The sequence below is a fragment of the Manacus candei genome, unplaced genomic scaffold (genome assembly GCF_025592945.1).
Source record: "Manacus candei isolate 608988 ecotype Guabito, Panama unplaced genomic scaffold, ASM2559294v1 h1tg000057l, whole genome shotgun sequence".
Lineage (NCBI taxonomy): Eukaryota > Metazoa > Chordata > Aves > Passeriformes > Pipridae > Manacus > Manacus candei.
The window spans coordinates 14,393,592-14,416,275 of record NW_026138105.1 but is presented as its reverse complement, the minus strand read 5'-3'; the positions used below and the strand labels follow the sequence as shown (position 1 = coordinate 14,416,275).

General features: G+C 53.1%; 1 protein-coding gene across 1 annotated transcript; it reads right to left on the bottom strand.

Moving 5' to 3' along the window:
• Positions 1–1,779: 1,779 nt before the first annotated feature.
• RBPJL (recombination signal binding protein for immunoglobulin kappa J region like) lies at positions 1,780–21,211 on the bottom strand. Its single transcript, XM_051803037.1, has 12 exons — positions 20,997–21,211; positions 14,201–14,276; positions 7,863–7,988; positions 6,148–6,218; positions 5,781–5,896; positions 4,737–4,911; positions 4,241–4,378; positions 3,634–3,743; positions 3,398–3,538; positions 2,937–3,092; positions 2,606–2,709; positions 1,780–2,198 (listed from the first exon to the last, which is right to left on the bottom strand). Exons 1-12 carry the CDS (start codon positions 21,022–21,024, stop codon positions 1,925–1,927), a joined length of 1,515 nt encoding a protein of 504 aa, XP_051658997.1. The 5' UTR covers positions 21,025–21,211; the 3' UTR covers positions 1,780–1,924.
• Between the last annotated feature and the right edge of the window lie 1,473 nt (positions 21,212–22,684).

Sequence of the window (22,684 nt, the reverse complement as noted above, 5' to 3'; positions counted from 1 at the left end):
ATTCATAAAATGTGAATTATGTGCCGGCCTCTGAGGGAGGGAGCAGGCTGAGGAGCCCGTGGGCTCCAGACACTCCTGTGTGGGCTGCAGGCAGTAACCAAAAGGTTTGGCCCTATCTTTTCACAGCCCTCTAGCTCTTCCAGTAAATGGGGGAGGAAATGCTTTCTGGGGAGATATGGGGGATCCACTGTTTGGGTTGACTGAAGTATTTTCTTGCATCTCACCCTCAGTTACATTAGGACTGGAGTGGATTTGCTGGGGAGGTGAGTGCAGGGGTTAGTGAGAGTGGGGTGGCCCAAGCAGCAGCCACACAGGGGAAGTCCCTGCTGCCCCCACTCCTGTATAAGATACTCAAGCATTTCCCAGGAACAGGAGCAGTTTGGTCTTGTACCACTGCTCCCAACTCCTAATGAGCACACTGGGACTTGCCACCTGCTCGAGGGACTTGCTTCCTTTTAAACCCCTGAGGATCTTCACGTGGTTACCCTTCCTCTGTCCTCCAACCCTCTCCTCCACCAGCCCTTGGCTGTTGACATGTGCTGTAATATTGTCCCAGAGTTTTTTCACAGCAGCTCCAGATGCACAGAGATCTGTCTGCCAACAACTTTTCCGCCCTTTGTGAGGTTCCTATTTTGGGGAAGAAGAAACCCTGTGTCCTGGTGGAGTTTAGGGAGGTGCTGTCCCTTGGGAAGCCCTGGCTTAGGACCCTGGAGACCCAAGCTCTTGTATTCCCATGGGAGCCAGGACCACGCACAAGCTGCAGAGGGAGGAGGCCAAGACTCCAGGCATCACTGAACACCTCCCTGCTGGGTGGTGTGAGGCCACCCATCCCCTGCAGTCCCAAATTCAGCATCTGGAGACACAGTGTGGCAGGGGGTGCACACAGGGAGCCTGAGGATGGACTGCATTCGTGGCACTGCTGCATCTGAAACGCGCTGGATCGCACAAAACATGCAGGTAAGTGAGGTGATCATCCAGGGATGCCCATGTGAGCCTCCTGGGGTGCTGTGGGTCATGGGGTGCTGTGCTTCCCTCACTCCCCTGCCCCGAGGTCAGTGGGTTGAGCACCACTGTGGGTCTGGCAGTTGGGCTGTTTCAAGCCCCAGCTCAGGACTGCCAGACCAGCGGGTTTCCAGGTGCACCATGGGCCTCTGGATGCCACAGAGATCTAAAGGCTAAATAAAGCTTCAAGACCCACTCTGCATAACATTTGGGTCTGGCTCCAAGAAATCTGGCTGCTTTTTATGGCATCTAGATCAGCAGTTTCCTGCTGATGCCAGCACTGCATTTCTGTGTCTGTCTAACTGTGTAAAACAACAGAGCTCGGTAGAGCCACGCCAGCTAGGGAGGAGCTGGGTTTCACAGGTTTTTTTTCTCTTTTTCCCTTTTCCTTCTTAAATAACCCCATTTGGGCCTCCAATAAAAAAACCAAAACATCTGGTACTGGGTATTTGGCTGCTGGGAAGCAGCTCCTCATTATGAGAAGCACAGCAGCGATGCAGGGATTCCTGGTATGGATCAGTAACACTTAAGGTCGTGTTCATGCGGTATCCCTGTCCCTCCTGGCCTTTGAATATATGGACTGAGGACACTGAGGGAGCTGTGGTGCTCTGTGCCAGCGTGGACGTAAATCATGCAGGTTAGTAAAGAAGCAATTGCATCAGTAAAGAGTCCTTCAAGCCTGATTTATTGTTGCTCTCATGTGAGATCTCAGCAGGGCAAGATGCTGCCGTGGCAAAGAGACAAGTCAGTAAATCACAGGAACATGGTGGATGTTTGATGAGTGGGGAGGACCCTTTGGCAGGGCCACCCCAAGCCCAGGATGGGGCACCCTGGCAGGGCTCAGGGCCTCTCCCCAGCCCCCTGGATGGGGTGCCCCAAGAGGGCTCAGGGCTGTTCCCAAAGCCTCTGCCCACCCAGCTTGCTAGCTCTGCATGAAGAGGTGGAAGTTAGTCCTGGTGAACTCCTGATGGATGCTGTCAAGTAATTTGTCTGAGTCCTGGGGGACATCTGAGAGGACCTGCTGCCCTGGGATGCAGCTCTGCTCTGGGGTGTAGGTGAATGTGAAGGAGCTGGAGTAGATGAGGCCATCATCCCTGATCAGCAGGAGTGGGACAGTGAGGGGATACCGCAGCCACCTCCAGTCACTGCCAAAGGCAGAGACATCAGGGACAACACACACAAGGGACTTAGGGCTCCTGGGAACAGTGCAGGAGAGGAAAAGGTGTATTAATCAAGGAGGGTCCCATGCAGCGAGCCAGCACTTCTCCTCCACCCTGGAGCTCAATGTGAAACCTCATGCCAGTTTCCTCTCTCCTCCCCAGGCTTTCCTTCCTCTCTACCCAGGTTGCTTGGTTGTTTGCAGCTCCCTGAGGTCCCTGTCATCTCCCACCCACTGCTGTCCCCAGATTGCAGCCAGGGTAGAGAGCAGGCACCAGACTTGTCCCCTCCTCTCCTTGCAATGTTCGTGCTTGGTCCCGCAGGATGGGCAGTGCAAGTGTCCCATTACCAAGGTCTGCAGATGTGTCCCTCCCAGAGCTGCCCAGTGCAGCCCAAACCCGGCTGCTGTTCCCTGCCTGCTCCCTGGCCCCCTCAGCCGTGTTACCTGTACATCGTCTCTGCTTCCACATCTCCGAACCAGACCTTGAGGTGTGTGTGGAAATACTCCCCCTGCACCTCCAGCATGGCCACATCCCCACCGCCCGTGAGCTGTGGTGGGCAGAGTGTGTGTCAGCGTGTTATGTGGTGGAAGGAGCCAGACTCCTTCTTCCACAGGATGCTCTGCCTGCGCATCCCAACCCCACTGCGGCATTCCCGGGTAGTCCCACAGCATCCCAAAACCAGGAGATGCCAAACACGGGTGCAAGGGCTCAGGAGCAGGAGCCACTACACAGGCAGATGACAGAGAGGAGGGGGCAGTGCGTGGCTGTGCCCACCTGCAGGGCAGCGATGAGGGGCACGGGGCTGACGGGCTCGCGGACGCAGGCCAGGCTCTCGCTGAAGGTGTATTCCACCGTCTCCGTGCTGATGATGGTCCAGCACGAGCCGTCGTTCAGCAGCTCCCGGTTGGATTCCTTCGGGCAGGGAGATGCCTGCGGAGAGTCACAGCTCCAAAGACACTGCAGTGTGGACAGCAGGGGACTGGGAGGCCTGGTTTCTGCCCCTGGTGTCTTGGTTCCAGCAAGCGACTGCTTCGCTCACTGGGAAATGGGGATGGTGATGCCTTTGCAAAGGCCTCAGTGATGATGTCCCCACCAAAGCAGGCAGATGGCTTTGCGGTAATTCTGACCCTAATTTGGATGCAAGACCCTCCCAGTGACAAGTTCCCCAGCCAGAAGCAACGCAGAGAAGCTTGGAAAGCACCCCGGGGGTCCTCACCCCTCCTGCAGTGCCATACCTGGAACTGGATAACTTTCTCCGTGGAGAGACACAAGTACATGCGGTCGCTGCCTTGGAACTGGAAGGCACACTTGTGGAGCTGGGAGATGGGCTCGTCCACGTCCAGCATGGCATACTGCTTCATCACCTTCCGGATGATCTGCGGGCGGCAGCATCCCAGCGGTGGCACCCGTCCCTCGGAGCCACGGAGCGGCCAGGTCCGTGTGCCCGGCAGCCGCAGGGATGGAGGCTTACCAGGGGTGGCAGTGTGACGCCGGTGGCCGTGCAGACCAGCTGGACCACGGAGCCGTAGCGGATATACCCTTCCCGCAGGGGGAACTCGCTCCGGGGGCAGCACTCATCGGCTGGCCGGGAAAGAGGCAGAGTCAGTGCCCCGGTCAGCCGGGGAGCAGGTTAACCCGGGCTGCTGTGCTGTGCACAGGCCCGGCGGTGCTCCCAGTGCTTTCTTACTGCTTTCTCTGCTCTGCAGGTGCTCACTGCTTGGGCAGACCAGCGCTCCCCGGGAGAGCGGCACTGGGATGCGGTACCTCGCAGGGACACCGCTGGAGGCAGTGCGGGCAGGGATGCTGCTGGGGTCTGGCCTCTTCCAGGCAAGTTACTGGCTTGGAGTTATGAACTGCCAGACCAGTACAGCTCTTGCTTCCCTCAGTGCCAGCGGGAAATAGAATCGGTTCCAGAGACACAGCAGGAGCACCGGGCAGAGGTGAGACTGAGCCAGGTTCCCACATCCCCAAGCTAATTCCCACCCCTTTTGCCCCCAGGCTTTGCAGAAGGGGAGAGTCAGGGCTGGAGACAGGCAGCCCTGGGTGTGGTTGGCATCAGTGGCCCCCGGAGTCCTCACCCAGGTGGAGGGTGAAGGCTGCCCACTGCCTGGCACTGGCGATGAAGGCTCCCCCCTCCACAGACAGGTACCGGGTGCTGACGGTCTGGGAGCGCAGGCGGTTGAAGAGAGAGACTTTGGATCCCGAGGAGATGCAGACTGTGGGGAGAGGTGGCTGAGTGAGTACTTGTCAGGTCTGATGCCTCTGCCAAGGCAAGGGAGGACAAGCCCTGGCTCCTGGGGTACCCAGCACCCTCCCCGCTGCCCTTTTTCTGTGTGTGAGGGCAGGCGAGGCCGCGATGTGGGGAGCACGTTGGCATCAGGGCATTACACATTGTGGTGGCTGAACTGTTTGGTAAGGAGGTATTAGTGTGCCCAGATACATCCTCTACTGAGGGTTCCCATGGGCTTTGGGTTCAGCCTGGAGCACTCCAGAGCCAAGCTGTGAGCACTCAGAGAGCATCCCACCCTGGGATGGCACCCCCCTTCCTCCCCACAGAGCCAGCCCTGTACGCACGGTCCGTGTTCTTCAGTGACTGCTTCTTCTGCGAGGGTTTGGAGATGACCTTGATGAGCTTGCTGTGGAAGGTGCCAATCTCCTGCCCGTTGCTGAAGAAGAGCCTCAGGACCAGGCGGAAGTGCTTGCGCTTGTCCGTGTCCGAGATGTACAGTGCCTTGGCACAGCTGAACCCCTGCCAGGGCCAGAGGGGGGCTGCCAGCAGCTCCAGCCCAGCCCCGCCCCACCAGCCTTCCTCACCCTCCTCACCGCCCCACAAGGACATAATAGTGCCCTTTCAACGAGCCCCGGGTTCATTTAAAGGGAGAAACGACCAGAGATGTTATTACAGGTGGAATGAAGAGCTGGGGATCGGCGGAGGCTTTATTTACACTGGGGTCAGAGAATTCCTTATGGAAATGAATGTTCACGTGTGATTTATCCCACATAACATGAGAAATCGCCCTGGGTTTATGGTTTCTCCCGTCCTGGCTGATATGCTGTGCCTTAGCAGCAAGGCAAGCACTGTGGACAAAGGCTCTTTCTGTGAGGTTCCTGGCCTAGCTCAGACCCTGTGCTCTTCAGGGATCCCAAATAATGCTTTTTTTCCTTTTTCCCCCCTCCAATCAAAAGATGCCAGAGCTCTGCTGAAGCTTTTGAACTTTGGGATCGACTGGTTTTTTTTAGCTGTTTATCCACAAATGAAGGACCAGCCTTTCATTTTGTAACAAGCAGCAGTGCTGCTCATCAGGAGAGGGGAGCAGGGCAGAGGGAGCTGGGCAGATTTTGGCAGCTCAACTGCCACAGGACTGTCAGCCTGAAAAGATGGTGCCAGAGAAAGATAGGGATATTTGGAAGGTGGGGAGCCTGCCCAGCTGCCTGGACTGCTGCACATGTCACAACAGAGTGGCAGAGCAGGAGGGAGGAGCTGTGGTTTGGAAGGAAGGACTGCAACACCCTGAGGATGGGGATGGTGTGACATCCCAAGGCATGGGGTGATGGTGGTGACAGCCCAGCCCCTGCATGAACAGGGTCCCCCCAGCCCCAGAGAGCCACAGGCTTTACCTTTGCATCTGGCTGCTCCTCAAAGCTGAGCTTCTGGGTCTCCATCAGGCTGCTGCCCATGCTGTCCAGCCCCATGTACCCACACACCCGAAATCCAGCCTCTCCCAGGTCCCTGGCTGGAAGAGACAAGGAGAAGGACTCTCCAGACCCCACACAGGCTCAGCTTTCCTGGCATGGAAGGTGACCCAGGCTCAGCCCTCCCTGGGTCTGGTTTGCAGGAGGCTCAGCCTTGGGGGGGAACAGGGAGTTTGGGGGGGGGCAAAGATAACATAAAGTGGGTCACTCTTCCCTTTGCAGAGGCAGAGGGCAGCTCTCCATGGCATGGGAAGGGTGAGAGGAGAGTCCAGGGCTCCTGCCTGGCACTTACCTTTTATCTGCTCCTGTTTTAACTTCCATCCTGGCCCGCTCAGGTAAACACAAGGTGGGGGGCAGAAAAACCTGCAGAGACAAGAGGGCATTTTCTCACTGCCCTTCAGCCCCCAGAAAAGGTGCTCAGAGGTGTTGGGATGGCTGTGCTGAGAGTGGAGACCTCCACCAGGGCCCACTGGCACTGGGAGCAACCCCCTGCCCCCAGAGGTACGTGGTGCTCAGCGAGGGGCTGGGGACCCCCAGCTGGGGGTGTGGGCAGGGCTGGTTGGAGGCTTCAGGCTCTGCTGCAGCAGCTGGCACAGCCTCTGCCCTGTACCCACTGCCTCCAGTGCCTGGCTCCAGCCCGGGGCAGCTGCCACATCTGGTGGTGCCACTGGTGGCCACGAGCCCAGCAGCCACAGGATGGCCCCAGGACAGGAGGACAGGGACCTCTGCACCCCCCAGAGTCAAGGAGGGATCAGACCCTGCCTCTGCCCGACTGCCATGTGGGAGTTTTGGCGTGTTGGGAACAGAGTTTGTATTCACAACCAGTTTTGGAGCCCAGTGCAAATAAATCTATAGCCAGGGGTTTGGAAACCTATTTTCCTGTGTTTTATTTGGGTTTCCACTGTCTTTGCACTTGGGTGAATGGTGCAAATTCATCCTCTATTGATGCTGGATAAAGCACCAGCCGAGAGAACCCTGGTGCAGGGGGCTGGATATTTTGGAGCCCTGAAGTCCTGGGTACGTGTTTATTTAAACAAATCATCCACAGCACGGGCCCCTGACTCTCACTGTGAAGGAAAACAGCACCAGCACCTTTCAACTTTAACCTGGGAGCTCTATGCAGGTTTTCTCTCCCTTTCCAGACCTGGCATCTGATTGTCATGCTCAACCCTTGCACAGGACCTGGAGCAGAGGAAAGAGGCTCTCCCAAAGGCTCAGTGATGAGAGGGCTCCCTCCTGGCTGGAAGACTCAGTCCCAAAATAACATCTTTACCTGTGGAGCAGCAGCCCCTGGCAGAAGACTGGATGTGGTGAGGACTTTGTAGGCACAGCCAGCCCATCCTAGAGCTGTCTCCTGGGGTGGCTGGGGTCTGGGTGGTTATGCCTCAGAGGCTGAGCTTGTCGCCTCATAGCTATTCCACACTCGATAATAACGGAGGAGTATTTATATCACAAGGATTAATGGAGGATTAATTATATTGCAGTGCTGCAGTCTGATGTCACTGCCCAGGAGTAGCAATTTTGGAGATTCAAGCCAGAACCTCAAGGTGTTTTTGCAGTGTGGGAAGGATTTTCAAAAATAGCAGCGTTTTTGGAGACCATGGGCATTGATGGAAATGCCCCAGTCCCTGCTGATTTTAAGATGAGAGTTAACAGGGCACTTGAAACATTAACTTCTCATTCTTGGGGGTTAAGACTTGAATAGTTTTTTTTGCTTCATTTACTTTGTCTTTCCTTACCACTTCATGGAAGGAACCTAACCACTGGGAATGTCTAACTGGGATGGATGCAGGTGGGGGCTAATATCTCCCTTGTGTTATTCAGTTTATTCAGTTCACGAAGGCTAAACGATGGCTTTGGATCGTGAGGTCATGAGTGAATGGAGAGGGGATATGTCCAATCATTTGCTCCTCCAGCTTGGACCAGGGAAATCCAGCCAGGCTGGGGTTGAGCTTTAGGCAGCTGGGTTTGGAAGTGGTCGGAGGAGGAGCTGGAAAAATCTCCCACCTTTTTTCGTTGCCGTACGACTTCTGTGCGACCTTGGCGTGCAGGATGAGCACGGTCTGGTCTGCTGGCAGCTGCAGGTACCTCCGCACGCCGTCCCGCAGCAGGTTGGCTTGGTAAGGGTTGGACCTACAAGACAGCAGTGCCCCAGCACTGTGACACCAGAGCTGGCCCCTCGCCCAGCCCTGTGCCGAGCAGGGAGCCCGGAGATCCCTCCGTGTCCAGCCTGATGAGGGAAAGGCTTTCCCATCGGAAAGCTTTGGAGTTCAGCTGCTCTAAGACTGGGGCTGGCATTGAAAAATATAAAGTCTGGATGATGGAATAACTGCTTCACCTGCCATCGAACACACACAGGGCATGTGTGTTGTGTTATGTTAACAGCTCTGAAACACGCATTTCTAAGGCTTCCAGCCCTGTGCAATGGTGGCAGTGCTCTAATCGAGTATTAATTTGTTTTCCCACCTGAAGTGCTTGTTGCTGTATGGCTGTTTGGTGAGTTGGGAAGTGATGCTGCTGAGCTGTGAGTGCAGCCCAGGAGCTGCCACGTGAGCTGCTCGTTGCCTTCTGCAAGGGCTGTTGGGTGAAAAGAGCTGCATTTTTCTCTGATACCTAAGAAGTCGGTGGTTTTGCTGATTGTTTCTGCTCTATTAACAGGAAGGCGTTCCCATGCACCAGCATTTAACTCTGCTAACTTAGTAGGTTGGGTGTTGACCGGCTGGAGAGAGATGAGGTGAGGCCAAGCACAAGGTGCCCTGCTCTGGCAGCTGGGACACGTGTGCAAGGACTGGGTGGTGTAAGGAGGGGGGGAGAGCTCTGGGGTGTCAGCTGGGGAGACCTTCTGTGGTGCTGACTTGCCTTCAGAGAGGTGAGACCACTCATCTGAACAACACCAGCTCCTGCCCTGCTGAAAGCCCCTAAACCCCCTCAGTTTGGGATAAGAGCAATCCCTGAATCTGGGATAAAATATAAAGGAAAAATAAGAGGAAATCAGAGGAGAGAGAAGGGGAGCTGCCTGGGTAGGAGCCTCTCCTTGGCACATTTGCCAATGTTTGGGATGTGGCCACTGGGCACACTGCTCCAACCAAGCCTGGCTGGTTATGAGAAGTTCTTGAACCTTATATCGGAGACAGAGATAAAGCAGTGGCCAGAGAAGGCTGTGAAGCCCCAGGCACAGCAGAAAACACATTCTGGAGTCACAGGGAGAGAGCATCTGGGGACCATGGGCAGTGCTGGGGGATGCCTTGGAGGAGAAGTGGTGAGGATGGGGGCATCAGACACAGACATCCAGGGAAAACCTTGCAAGAGGTATGCAGTGGAGCATTCCCATTAAACACAGTCTCTCTTCCTCTTAAATGGGCTAGAAATGGAGAACAGTTGAGGACATAAATGATCAGATGTGTGAAGATGGGTAAGTCTGGTCCTGCCATCACTCCAAGGCAGGCTGTGGTGAGCTGTCCTGGGCTCAGAGGTCAGAGCAAGCTCCCAGGGAGAGAAGAAGCAAGCAGTCACCCCAAGCAGCCTTTTAGAAGAGTTCACCTGCCAATTCTGTCCTTCCCAGTGCAACATATGTATTTTAAAAAGGCTGTGCCCCTTACAGCTTTTAGCACCCATGGTACAACTCACTTTAAAAACATATCACTTCAGCTCCAGCTTTCCCACCTTTGGATGGAGCTGATAGCTACTGTTGTATGTGGCAGACAAACACATCTACCATACAAGCAAATATTTACCCAGTGTCTTCTCTGGATAGTCCCATGGGGACCTGATGCTTTGCACTCCACAGATGTGCTCTGTTCAGTGACTAGATGGGCAAGATAATCTCCTGCCCTCCTTGTTCTCAGTTCTTTATCCCAGATGTGTGAGCTGGATCACCAGCAAACATAAATCAACAGAGCTCTGCCAAAATCAGATTTACAGCCACTGCCAGTGTCACTCACAGCATTAGCTGCTGCTCTGTGCCTGGAAAATGAATGTTTTATGGCCATTCCTGACTGCAGAACAGACTCCACACACAGCTCTGCTCGTGTGGCAGCCCCGGTGCTGCTGCCAGCACAGGGCTCTGAGCTCAGCCCCAGCTCACCCCACAGCACTCGTGGCAGGGCAGGGGGGCTCCTTTTCCAAGGCTGTATCTGTCCCCTCCAACCCTCCATTCTGGTAGACTCCTGCTCCAGCACATTGAAGCTCAGCTCTATCAACCAGTATCCCCCCAGCGCCTGCTCCAGGGTGGCTTACTTAGTCTTGCTGAAAAGCTTCACTCCAGCTTTTCCATCCAATGAACAGTTTATATCTCTGCACAGCCAAAGAGATCCTGTAAGAAAGTTATTCCATCTTTTTCCATAATGGCAATCTGCAGCTGTCTCACTCCTCTGCTGCCAAGCAATGGTGTGATTTCAGCTTTCATCTGCCTTTGCTATTTTTCCCTTCATATAAAAGCAGCCTTTGGGAATTTCTCTGCAAAAGTTTTGATTTGTTTTGGGTTTGTTTGCTTGTTTGTTTTTTTACAGAACTACTGATTCTGATTGGGATAAATGTAGAAATGGATCAAGGAAATTGGCCTGACCCTGGATACTCTTTTACACTGATGCAACACAGTGTTAAATGGGTACTGAACCTTGCTGGCTTCATTCAGTAGCATTTCACCCTCAGTTTGTCAGAGACAACAGGGTAGGGAAGAACCAGGCTGGGTGTGTGAATTTTTTCCTGGTGAGTCTCATCATCCACTCTGTGTAAAATTAGGAGTATAGCTTTGAGCCCTTGTGTATCAGCTGCAGAGACACGTGCTTCATCCCTGTTAGTGTTACCCACCAGCACCAAAACGCTCACCAGTGCCCATCCATATAGCTTGGGGTCTCCCTGTGGGGGTTCTGAGGGAGCTTCTGCCATTAACCCATTCACAGAGTATGGAACAGCCTGGTACCGAGGCCAGGCTGCAGCAGGGAGTGTTCAGGAGCAAATTGCCAAACCCTGTGGATTAAGACATGTGCTGACAGAGTGGCCAGCAGCAATGCCTGCTCTGCAGAGCCTCCCACAGCACTGGCTTAGGGCAGGGCCAGGCTTGTGCAGGTATCACTGCTCCCTGCCATCCGTACGTAATTCCAGAGGCACGAGGGTTACTGCCCCCGGCCTACTAAAGAGCCTTCTGGAACAATTACCCACATGCTGAAGTGGGAAAGTGCATGCCAATGGCAGGTAAACAGATTGTAGTTCTTCAGACTTGATGTCTAGCTGTGGGAACAGCTACCTGGAAACTTGGTTTTCTTTTCTTTGTACCTTCTCTGCAGCCATTGCCTTTCAAATTTGGGGGCTAAATTGTTTCAGTGATGCACTTCTGAACAGTGCTCACCATTCTGCCCACAGAGGCGACCACCCAGCATCCATCATCTGGTTTAAATTTACCTTCAGAGAGTAAAAGGTCTATTGCTAAAGCAGCTCAATATACCCACTTGGCTCCCCCTGGCACCTACAGCCTCCTCAGGGTTACAGGGAATTATTCACTCCTTCTGACATTTATTATATTAAATTATTAAAATGCTTTGGTTGTAGTGCAGTGTTAGTTCAGTGTCATGTTTGCAGCTCTGCACGGGCCGGGCTCTTACAGCTCGGGCTAAAAGCTGCCTTTTCAGAGCCTGAGGTCTTGGCTGGGGCTCAGCTGCTCTCCACACAGTCGGGCATTATGTGGAAGGAAGGGGGGGGAAAGAGGGGAGCCACCACCTTTCTGCTACACCGATTTTTGTAAGCCTTTCCCCCTCCCTGCTCAGCCTGGCATCACTTACCAAGGCTTTTCCTTTGCTTTAGGCCAGGACGTGCCCCAGGAGAGGGTGTGAGCGCCTTTGTGGTGCATCTCTAGGGTGGCTCTGCCCTGGTGCTTGAGGTGGGAAAGACCCAGGGCACCTGGGGGGATTTGCAAGCCCTGGCCGTGTTGCTGTGCCTTCTCTCATGGGAAACACAGCAGAAAAGCAGGAGTGCCCTGTGTGCTTTTTATGGGAGACACACAGCTGGACCACCTTGCAAAGGGCTGTTTCATGTGGGCACGTGGGGAGCCCAGGCAGGCGCCGAGAGGCTTTGGTAGGGCTGGAGCCTGCAGTCACATCACTGATTTTAGGAGAGCTGATGTTTAACACCACAGCTAAAAATTAGCCCTCACCTTCCCAGCAGCAAGTGTGGAGACATCACTCAGGGCTTTGTCCTACCTCCAGCTGGGAAACGCAGCTCCCTGTGTGGGACATATCCTGGTCCTCACATCACCTCCTCTGTGTGCACCCCTGGGCGACCACAGGGGCAGAAAAAGCAGTTTAGGAGCACTGGGAGAAGCAAACTGCCCTCTGCCCTGCTGCTTTCCAGTTCACTGAGCTTCACCAGCTCAGTGTGCAGAGGAAGGGATCCGATATTTTTGGTCCCCTGGGAATAAAAGTACCCGACTCAGGAGACCAAAATACAATCCCAGCAGCCATTGTTTAGAAACTGGGTCTTCAAATCAACTCTTTATACAAGAACTGTAACTTGCACTAACAGTGTCCTAAAGTGCAGGTAGCACTGAATTGAAGTGCAAAGATTTAATTTGCTACTTTTCCTCCCAGAAAAGGAGCTGCCATTTGCCTCGCTCAGGACACGGCTGCTCTGCAGCTTGCTGGGGACTTGCTGCCACAGAGGGCAATTGTTCTTCCCTGAGCTTGGGGAAACCAAATGTCCTAATAAAAAATATCCATTTTAGAGGTCCGGGTTATATTTTGTGCAGAGCAGGGGAGAAAACGCCTGCAGTGCTCTCGGGTATGGAGTCAATGCAGTGTTTATGCAAAAGGAAAAGCCATTAGAAATCACAGAAATGAGAAGCCTGCAGTTTCTGGCTTCCCTCATTTTTCAATACCTCCTTTAATCCAGACCAACCCAACCCACAGCCCCTGTATATGCATGGGTATTTATAAATCCTATATTTTCCTCACTGCACACACAAGTGAAATTCAGCCTTTTCTGGGCCTGGGGGATTTGTCGACCACACCAAGGGCAAACAGCAGCCAGAACAGGAAGCACAGAAATCCTGTGGCAGTGAACTCTGCGGGGAGCGGGGGCCAGCCGGGGTGGTCACCCCAGCAGCACCAACACCCCCAAAATGCCCAAGTTTGGCAATGCTGTATTGGCTCATCTGCTAGAAAATTCAGATAGCAGGGGTGATCTACTGTAGTCTCCTTCCTCTGTTCCTCCTGCTGGTGCAAAGAGCAAGGGAAGTGCTGTTAAAGCACTGAAAGAGTCCCATAAAGCACTAAAGGTGGTTCCTGCCACCACTAGACTGATCTGAGTGCTGGGAAGAGGTGGAGGGCTGGGCAGGGCTATTCCAGGGTTTCTAAGAAGCCTCTGCTGATGATCTCCATTGCACATTGACCTTCTTGATGAAAGCTCAGCCTGAGGGTCTACAGCCCTGCAACACCTGGCCTGCAGCTCACTGGTTCAAACCCACCTCCCCACACTGCAGCCACTGCCTGCAGAGGTTCCTAAACTTCCAGGACACTGTAGGTCAAATGGATATTAAGCTTGGACTCTCCTGTTTCCAGAAGCTTTTGAGTTTAGGGGGCTCCCAGGTGTACTCCCGCAGCAGGGGAAGAGGAAATTAAAAAAAAAAAAAAAAGAAAAAAGAAAAAGAACGAGAATAAAAAAGAAACAATGAAATTAAGAAAAAGAAAGGAAAAAAAAAAAGGAAAATATAAAATAAAGGAAAGAGGGAAAGATAAAATAAAGAGAAAAATAAAATATAAAATAAAGGGAAAAGGAAAAAATATAAAGAAAAAAGCAAAAGGAAGAAAAGGGAAATAGAATAAATAGAGAGGAAAAAAGCAAAAGACAAAGAAAAAGATAATAAAATAAAGGGAAAAATCAGGAAAAAAAAAAAGAAGACCGGAAAAAAGGGGGCAGAAAGGAAAAAATTATATAAAGAGAAATAAAGGAGAAAAATAAAAGAAAAATAAAGGGAGAAAAAGGGAAAAAAAAAAAAAAAGAAAAAAATACTAAAAGCGGCAGGCCCCTCCCCGCCGGTGAGCTCCGGGCCCTCCCGGGCCGCGCACCCCGCGGTGCCGGTTCCACCTGCGCGCAGCTCCCGCGGGACCCGCACGGGCACAACGCGCGGGGCGGGGGCAGGTGGGACCCCCGGGCCCCCCCAAAGGGGGCAGGCGGATGGAACCCACCGCCCCCCCGCTCCCGGCGCTGCCCCGGGGCCGGGCCGTGCCCGCCCCATCGCCCCCCCCACTCCCCCGCCCCATCGCCCCCCCCGCTCCCCCGCCCCGTTAAATGCCCGGCGCCGCCGCGCCCCGCACCGCGCAGCTCCGCGCCCCGCACCACCCGCACCGCCCTACCTGAGCCAGCAGCGCGGCGGGGAGCGGCTCCGCGGCCGGCACGGGTGAGTCGGGGGCTCCGCGGGCACCGCCGCCCCTGCGGGAGGGAGAGGAGAGGAGGAGGGTGAGGAGGGTGCGGGTGAGCCCGGTCCCGACCCCCATCCCGGTCCCGGTCCCGATCCCTATCCCGGTCCAGGTCCCGATCCCGGTCCAGGTCCCGATCTCTATCCCGATCCCCATCCCGGCTCGGTGGGGCTGTGAGCGGCGCCGAGCGCTGCCGCGAAGGTTGGCAGCCTCCGGGGAGCTTTTCCTTGGAGTGGGGCTTTTCCCTTGGGCAGGAAGGGGGGCGGCAATCCTGGGCGTCAGGAGCAGAAAGCAAAGCCGGGAGGAGGAGAAGAGCAGAGCTTTTGCCCCAGAGGGTTTTTCCCCACATTCTGTGAGTTGGAGCCCTCCCGACACTCGACTGTGCGGGCTTGGCCCCCGCAGCGGTGCCCTGGGCTGGGGTATGTCCGTGGGGCGGTCAGGGCATGGCACCCGCTCGGTCCGTCGGTGCTGTGCTGGGATGGGAACTCTTCCCCGCCGCCGGGATGGCTCAGCCTGCCTGCCCTGCTCACCTTTTGCCTAGCTGTCGGGCAGGTTCCTGCTTACACAACCGAGGATCTCTTTTAGCAGAGAATAATAAGGTCAGGTACACCTGGGCAAGGCATACTGAGCAGTAGGAGATAGAGATCCTGCAGAAAGATAAGCTCAAAAGTGTGCCCTAAGTTTGTTAAGCACCGTTTCTGCACGACTGGAAAATTGGGTCTGTGCATACTCGGAAATGTGTTTGCACAAGCAATCACCCACCTTCGGCTTATCATTCCAACAGTTTCACAGGATAAAATTAGCTTTGGGCACTTTTGTTCCAAGCAATTACATGGGAAAACTTGTTTGGAAAATCAGATTAATCCGCACTCATCGTGTCTGTGCGAACACGCAGCCGTCTGAGATAAGCGGAGCTGAGCAGATACACAAGGTGGTGGTATTTGCTCTGCTGGGGTTTTGCCCCTCATTCTGCAGGGACAGCCTTTGCTGTGGTGTTCAAAGCTGCTGAATCCATCCAGGAGTCAGGCTGAAGAGTGGGAACCTGTGTGGTTGAGGAGGCTGGCAGGGAAATGGGACTGTCCCCCATCAATGGAAGCCACTTCATGTGTGCAATGGGACTGGGGGGAAGAGAGGTCCAAGAGAGGGGCCAAGCCCCAACTCTGAGAGGACTTCACCTCTTCTGCTTGAACCCACAGGATTTTTGCTCCACTTAAACTTGTATTATTAATGAAGTTACTGTGAAGTTCTCCCTGTGGGACCCCTCCCTCTGGGTCCCTCCCTGTAGGACCCTCCCTGTGGGACCCTCTGTAGCCTTTCTTGATAGTTGTTTTTTTTTTTCTTTTCCAAGAACAGGAGCAATTAATCCCAGGAAGTGAGCGTGCAGGTTCTCAGTAACAAGTAGAAACTGCATTTCACAAGCAGATTCTTGTGAATTCCACAGGAATTCATTAGATTGGTATTTGATATCAGCAAAAAAAGGTGTGTGTGGGGGAAAGCTACTCTGAGATCTCAGCCCTGATATTTGCCACCAGGATATAGATAATTTTGGCCTCATCCGAAATGCAAATTGCCGTCTGGAAAGAGTGCGAGAGATCTTGGTGTTTGCAGTAAAACAACACTTTCCATCAAAGCAGGGAGGGTACTGCTGCATCCAACTGGGTAAAGCTGTTGTTGATTTCTGTGGAAGTTGTAACTTTCATTTGTCGTTGAAGAATTTAAGAAGCTGTATGTGCTCAGCACAAGATGGGCTCAGGAACTGCTCTGGTTGGCCATGGTAGAAAAATGAGAAGCTGTGGCCAACAAGGCAGCCTGTTGTAAGCAATCTGTGGTCACAGAAGATGTTTGTGCTCCGATTGCTCATAACATAGCATTTCCCTTGAGGTTGGCATTAGGGGTTAAAGGTTTTCAAGAGAACTCTTTGTTTAAACATCTTTAAAGTTTCCAATAGGGGCCCCTTTGTTCGCTCTGGAGCAGCGTGCCTGCCTTGTTAAAAACTCAGCACTCATAAAATGCCATTTACAAATGCCTGATGAATAGGGCTGAAACACGGAGGGGAGATAAGTAGAGTTTGTATCTACACACACATGGGAATTACAGAGTAGCCCTACAGTGAGTGAATGAATGGAACCTAGGAAAAATATGTCGAAAAAATAAGATGGAGTGGTGCTCATAAAGACACTTATAAAAGTCAGCTGCTCCCCCAGCACCAGTCGGTCCCTCTCGTGCCAGATGTCACACGTGTCTCCTCCAGCCGTGCCAGGAGGCTGAGGGGCTCCTGCCACTTGTCAGTAATCGTGTTTTCTCCACTTTGGGCCCGACAGTAGCAAATTGAGCACTCGGGCTCTGCTGGGAGCTCACACAGCTGCCATAAGGGCTCCATTGATCAGCCGGGCACAGGGACCTCGACTCGGTGCTCTGTTACCTGCTGTGCCAGACGTTGCCCATCTGGGGGTACTCGGGCACAGATGTACCTTTAGGTGTCAAGTAACAGTTCTAGCTCTTAGAAGGCTTCAGTCCCCTTCCGTCTTGAATAAAAAGAAGGGTTTTCAAACCAGCTCTGTTAAAGGAGGGGGTATAGGTGTGTGCTTGGGAGACTCCAGAGGCTGGTGCACAGCGATGACAATGTTTCCGTATGGGATGCTCCAGATTGCTGTGCCTGATCCTGTGCCTGAAGCTTCTCTGGTTCTCACACAGCTTGTCCTTCCTGGTCGTTTTTACTGGAGGTTGGATCCATCTTCCCTAGCCACTTTCTGCCATTGCCTCTGCCTCTTTATCTGCAAGCTTCAGATCCTCTTGCTTTCCAAGCACTTGGTTGGGCACATGAATCCACCCCTAGCCTGGTCCTTCTGGTGCCCATCAGGGAAATGTATAGGGCTCAGCTGCTGTCCCTTGCAGAGAGGAGACAGTAACTTGTCTTCTCTCCAGATTTCAGCTTTCCTTTTTCTGGGCTGTGTTGTGCTGCTTGATTGCCAATTCAGGACTGTAGTCTGTGGACCCATAGGAGTCCATGGTCTATGTCAGGAACCAGTGGGAGCAGATCTGTTGACAGCAGAGGTAACCCACTGTACAAGAGTCTGTGTCTGGGCTGGAAAATTAGGCAGGGTCCAGAAACTGAGAAATGGAGAAACCCTGCCTGTGGGTATTCAAAGCTCCTACACTTGCAGCTGGACTCGGATGGCTTCCCCAAAGTGTTACCTGCTCTTCAGCATGGGCAGAAGTGAGGCCACAGCCCACTGTGATGCTGGTGGGAGCTGTTCTCTGGTCACACCTGTGGGGTGACAGCATCCCAGTCCTGGGACAGCAGGCCTCCTGCTGTCAGAGGAACATGGAAGCCATGAGGTTAGGTGAGAGACGTTTCCTATGCTACCTTTGAGGTCTCCCTGTGAAGAGTATCTGCACAAAAAATTCAGCCAGGGACAAAAAGTCTCTGTGTGCCTTTCCACAGCCACCAAACGCTCCTTCTTTCTGCTATTTCAATTAAACACATAGCAGGATGGGTAGGATAAAGGGGAGAGGCACAAGAATATTCTTCTGGCGTGTTTTCTTATGCCAACACATTGAGTCACCTCTCCAGAGTGAGAAATATGATATAAAGATTTAGAGAAGGAGGTCAGGCAATGACTCTATGATTGTGGGGCTGCAGTAGCAGGCAGTGTCTGTGGTTGTCTGTGCCATGTAAACTTGCTGGAGGTCAGTTGGGGATAGTGGTCGCAGCAGATTCGGGAGACAGATGTCCTGCTAGTAAAAATGAATCTCCTTGCTTAGAGATACCAGTTCTGCTGCATCAGGAGCTCAGCTGACAAACTGCACCAGCCCAGAGCTGGTTTGGGCCATTTCTCTTTCCTTTGCGGTTGAACATGCATATTTCTGAGGGAAAAAAATGCTTTCTAACACCTTCCTCACAGAACAAGAACTTGGGCAGTGGATTGCTGCCTCAGCTTCTGGATGGCACAGACATCCTTTCCTCCAAAGTTTGAAGTCTCTTGGCCCAGCACAGCTGTCCTCCAAGGGCCTGCTTGCAGAAGAGCATTTTCTTTGTAAAGAGAGTCAGTGAGGTGCTTATGTCCCCCGTTGATCACTCTTCATCAAAATCAAAGTATTCCAAGATCTCTTCAGTTTTGCATAAAATACCAGTTAGGAGCAGGGCTGAATTTGCCTGTTGTGCAGCTCAGGGGTCAAGTGCAGCCTAAAGGTCTCGAGTGGGACAGGGAGGAACAGAGAAACGTCACCAGCAGTCCCGAAACAGAAACCATCTCTGACATGATTAGTTGAACAAGGGGATTTGGCTAACTATGTTTTCCTCTTGGCTAGATCTTTAATATTTTAATTTGCAAGTGAATGTGGTGTTTATTCATGGCAGCTGTTGCTGAAGGTACAGGTACAGCCTGTCTCAGTGCAGAGCTGTCTGGGCAAGAGGCTTTCCTGCCAGCTGAGTTGCAGAGCACTGGGAGGTCTTTTAGCAACAGATTGATGGCAGAGGAAGACCCTATGTGCTCTTGTGGAGAACATCTAGAAGAGAAGGGGATGCTCTGTCCATGCTACACCCAGCACTTCCCTCACAAGGGGACTTCAAATGTCATCTCACAGTATAAACTTGTCAGGACCTGTATGAGTCTGTGAGCTGTGAGTCAAAGATGTCTGTTACTCAGCCAGCAAATGGATCTGGACAAGAAACTCGTCTTCCTCCTGCCCTCTCTGTGAATACTCAGGAGTGGGCCCCATAAAATGGGGAGTGGCTTTTGTGGGGAGCAAGGGGAGTTAAAGAGAATTCCCGTCTGCATCCTGCAAGGTTTTCCTGTTACAGCACTCCTGCTGATTGCTCCTGTTGGGTTTGCAGCCTTGATGTGCTGCTCAAGAAATACAGTCTTGTTTTTCAAATAATATGTCCTTCCAGGTGGCACTTGGCCCAGTAAAGCTGCCATAGTGTTGTAACTGGAGAATACTGCGATGTCCTGGAAAGAGTCTGCTCTGGTTCTCCCACATGTGTGTTTGGGAAGAACCAAGGACACATCAGTCCTCAAAAAAGGAAAAAAATAACCCCTTTTGGGCTGGAAATTCGTGCTATTTCCTGATCTCAACTGCTTGTGCTCCCTGAATCTTCCTTGCTCTGAAAACTGCACTTCTGTCCTTCCTGGTGGGATTTGCCACTCATCACCCAGCTGCTGTGGGGGATGAGCACTGAGATCTGGAGCTCTGATGAAGTGTAAGGCTGATGCTGCCTGTAAAATGGTCCTGAGGGTGGATTCAACGCTCATGGGCAGCAGAGCCACCACTGAGAGCTGAGCATCTGCAGACTGGGAGAAACCAACCTTTGGGCAACCCTCCAGCAAAGGGTGGATCCAGTTCCTGGGCTGTCTCAGGCCTCATCCTTTCACACTGTTTGAAGGTCTTGCAAATACATGGACTATGTGCCAGCAGTCCATCAAGGTTTAAACAGCAGGTGCCTCCAGGCTGATGTAAGTTGTCTACACCTCTCCAAGTAGCTCTGTTTGCTTCATTATCCCCTGTGCCTGGGGCAAGACATGCTTCAGTCTTCCTCTTTTGGTCCCATGTGTACTTTGGGGGCAGCCTTTCTCTCAGGAGTGGACCTGAAGATGATGAATTGCTGTCCTGCTGAGGATGTGACAATTTATCTCCTCATCCTCTAGACTGAGGATGCTCTCTCTGTCTTTCTTCTGTTGTCCTGGCAGGACTGGTGTCCTAAGCACAGGGACTCAGGTGTAGGGATCCTGAGCATTTTTGGTTTTGGGTTTGGGTTTTTTTTAATACTTTCATCAAATAACACTGATGTGGGAGTTGAATTACAACTTCCCAAAACTGCCTGGTTGGATCTTTGCAAAGAAAAGCCCTGCAGAACTAAGCAGGGTGTGTGGAGAGGCAGGTAAGGAGGGTGAGTCTTGGCAACGTCATGTCTAGGGCTGCTCTACCACTGGCCAAGGCTTCCAGCACAGAAATATGTGCTATCAAACAGCCCTCCAGCTTGGCTTGTGCTGGGCGAAGTGTGCTGGATGGGAGCCTCCAGGCTGTTCCCCACTCCTTGCAACACATGGGGATCCCTTGTCCTGGTTTCTTGCAGGGTCTGGAGCCAGGGCAGAGATGCTGCTGCTCCCACAATGTGCCAAAGGACTGCCAAGCCCAGGCAGGTGTCTGGAGTCCTGTGTTTTTTGCCATAAACATAAATCTCAACAGGAGGTTGATGTGCCCAGATGTCAGATTTTTGAAACCTTGCATGTGGTTGTACCTGAGAGCTGGCTCATGACTCCATAGCTGTGGTCCACAACCTGCTTTCCTCCTCGTGACAGTATGGTCAGGGCTTTCCTGTGAGAGCACTGCCACCTCCTGAGCCTTTCACCCCTCCTTTCTCCATCTGCTTCACCCCCTCCCCTGTAACAGGAAGCAGGGTAGGGAGCCAGCAGCATTCCTCACCCTGCTCCCTGCTGTGCCCTGTCCTTTGGGCTTGCCCAAAGGGAGGGTGCACCCAGGTCCAACCTGTGACCATCTGGATGAACCAGAAGGGGAATATTCAGAGCATTTCTCTTAACCTGTAGCCAGGAGAGAGCTGCCAAGGAGGCCACGCTGAAACCCGAAGCGGCTGTTTTTCCCGAGACTCAGCACTTGGCAGGGAGAGCAGACGGACAAGTGGTGGAGCAGGGAGGGATGCAAGTGCCCTGGGGAGCAGCACTGCCAGTGGAGGTGCCCAGGGGAGGTGCCCAGAGAAGGCATCCTGGCTTACCTGTTTGTCTCTGGGGATCCATCTCCATGTCCTCCTTGGTCGAGATCGTGGGGAGGGTCAAGAGGAGACTGGGGTCATTGTTAACCTTCTTTCCTTACATGGGGCTCTTCCCTTGGTCACTCTCTTCACACCATGTCCTGAGCATCTCCTTCAGCAGCGAAAAGCAACGACTGGCTTTCCCCATGCATCAGAAAGGTCAGGAGATGGTCCAGGTGTCCCTCTCGGCTCAGCTGCTACCGAGTTTGGCTGAGCCAGCCCAGCCAGCAGCACTGTCCCTGCCTGGACCTTTTTTCCTTTATAGCTCAGCGTTATCTCAAGGTCTCTGCTGTTGCAGCCGGCCCCGTGTTTGCCTTCCCTCACAGCACCTGCCTGCCAGCCGGTCGCTTCCCACCCATCTCCCTCCCGCTCCTGCATGGTGGCAGGGGGCTTGGAGGGGGTGATGTGGGTGCCCTCAGGGTGTGGGGAGCCCCTCCATGGGGATGCAAGTCAGCCTCAGTGCTGCCAGCCCCAGGGGAGTGAGCAGGGATGTTGCCCAGTGTGGGATGGTGGGAGAGTTACTGGGGGGCATCTGTCCCATCACCTTTGCTTCCTGGTCCTCATCAGCCTTGCTGCTGCCGAGACAGGAGTGGGTGTTATATTGAATCAACCCAGGACACTGTCCCAGCCTCATCTCTGCTGCCAGGACGGCACTGGATGTATGGCTGAGCTGCCATGCCCTGCCCTGTCCAGGCAGCATCAGCCCTTCCACCCGTGGGGAGCGCCAAGACTTCATCCAAAGCTGAGATGTTGTTAAAAATAGATCAGTCGTGAACTGGTTTTCTCCTTCTTGGTTCCTGGCCCAACAGCTCATTCCTCTCTCTGGGCTGGCTCTGAAGCTGTGTGGGTGCTGTGAGACACAGGCTCCACAGCAGCCTGCCACTGCAGGGAGGTGTGGACAGCAGAGAGCTGAAAAATGTTAGAGGTGGCGTGGCTGTCCCAAATATATTTCGTGGTTAGTGAGTGCTTTCTCCCAGGAAAGAAGACTTGGAAAAAGAATCTGCTAAATAAATAGGGAAATGGAGCTGGGATAGCAGGGACTGTTTGCCTCTCTGCTTGCTCGTGGTGCTCTCGTGAGGGATCAAAGGCACCTGAACACTGCAGGCCACAAAGCAGTGCTCACCTCAGCCCCATGGCTTCCTAGAAAACACCTGCCAGGCTGCCACCCCCACCCATCCCCTCATCCCAGAGCAGTCCCACTGGCCCTTCCTGCGTGGTTCTGCAGGAGCTCCTGATACCACTGCAGGGTCACTGCATCCTGGGCTGGTGGTCTGCTCACCTCCAGGGAAAGGCCCTTTGAGACTGATATTCTGGATCCAGTCTCTTCTTGTAGCCCTTTTCTGTCCTTCTCATTCTTCAATACAGTTTTCCAGGTGTGAACACTGAGTCTGGAGACAGTTTTAAGATGCAGCTGTGAAACCTATTATCAGTGTCCCTGCTGTCAAAGACATGCTGTTCAGGGCTGCACGTAACCACTGAGCAATTAAACAGCAGCCCTGGTGATGAATTACAACTGAGACCTCCTGGGGCTAAATAAATATCGGCTGATAACTACTGATAAAATGAATTTCTGTGTGCTTTTTTTTTTTTTTTTTTTTAAGCAGCCTTCCGGTATCTGTGCCCAGTCCTGGCACTGCATGTCTCCTGGGGAA

Excerpts from the sequence above, each read along its gene's own strand:
- RBPJL (XM_051803037.1), bottom strand. The coding sequence starts at position 21,024 with ATGGAGATGGATCCCCAGAGACAAACAG. Across the intron at positions 3,093-3,397 it reads AGAAAGTTATCCAGTTCCAG|GCATCTCCCTGCCCGAAGGA; the intron begins GTATGGCACTGC and ends GACTCTCCGCAG. Across the intron at positions 2,199-2,605 it reads GAAGCAGAGACGATGTACAG|GAGCCCTAAGTCCCTTGTGT; the intron begins GTAACACGGCTG and ends CACTGTTCCCAG.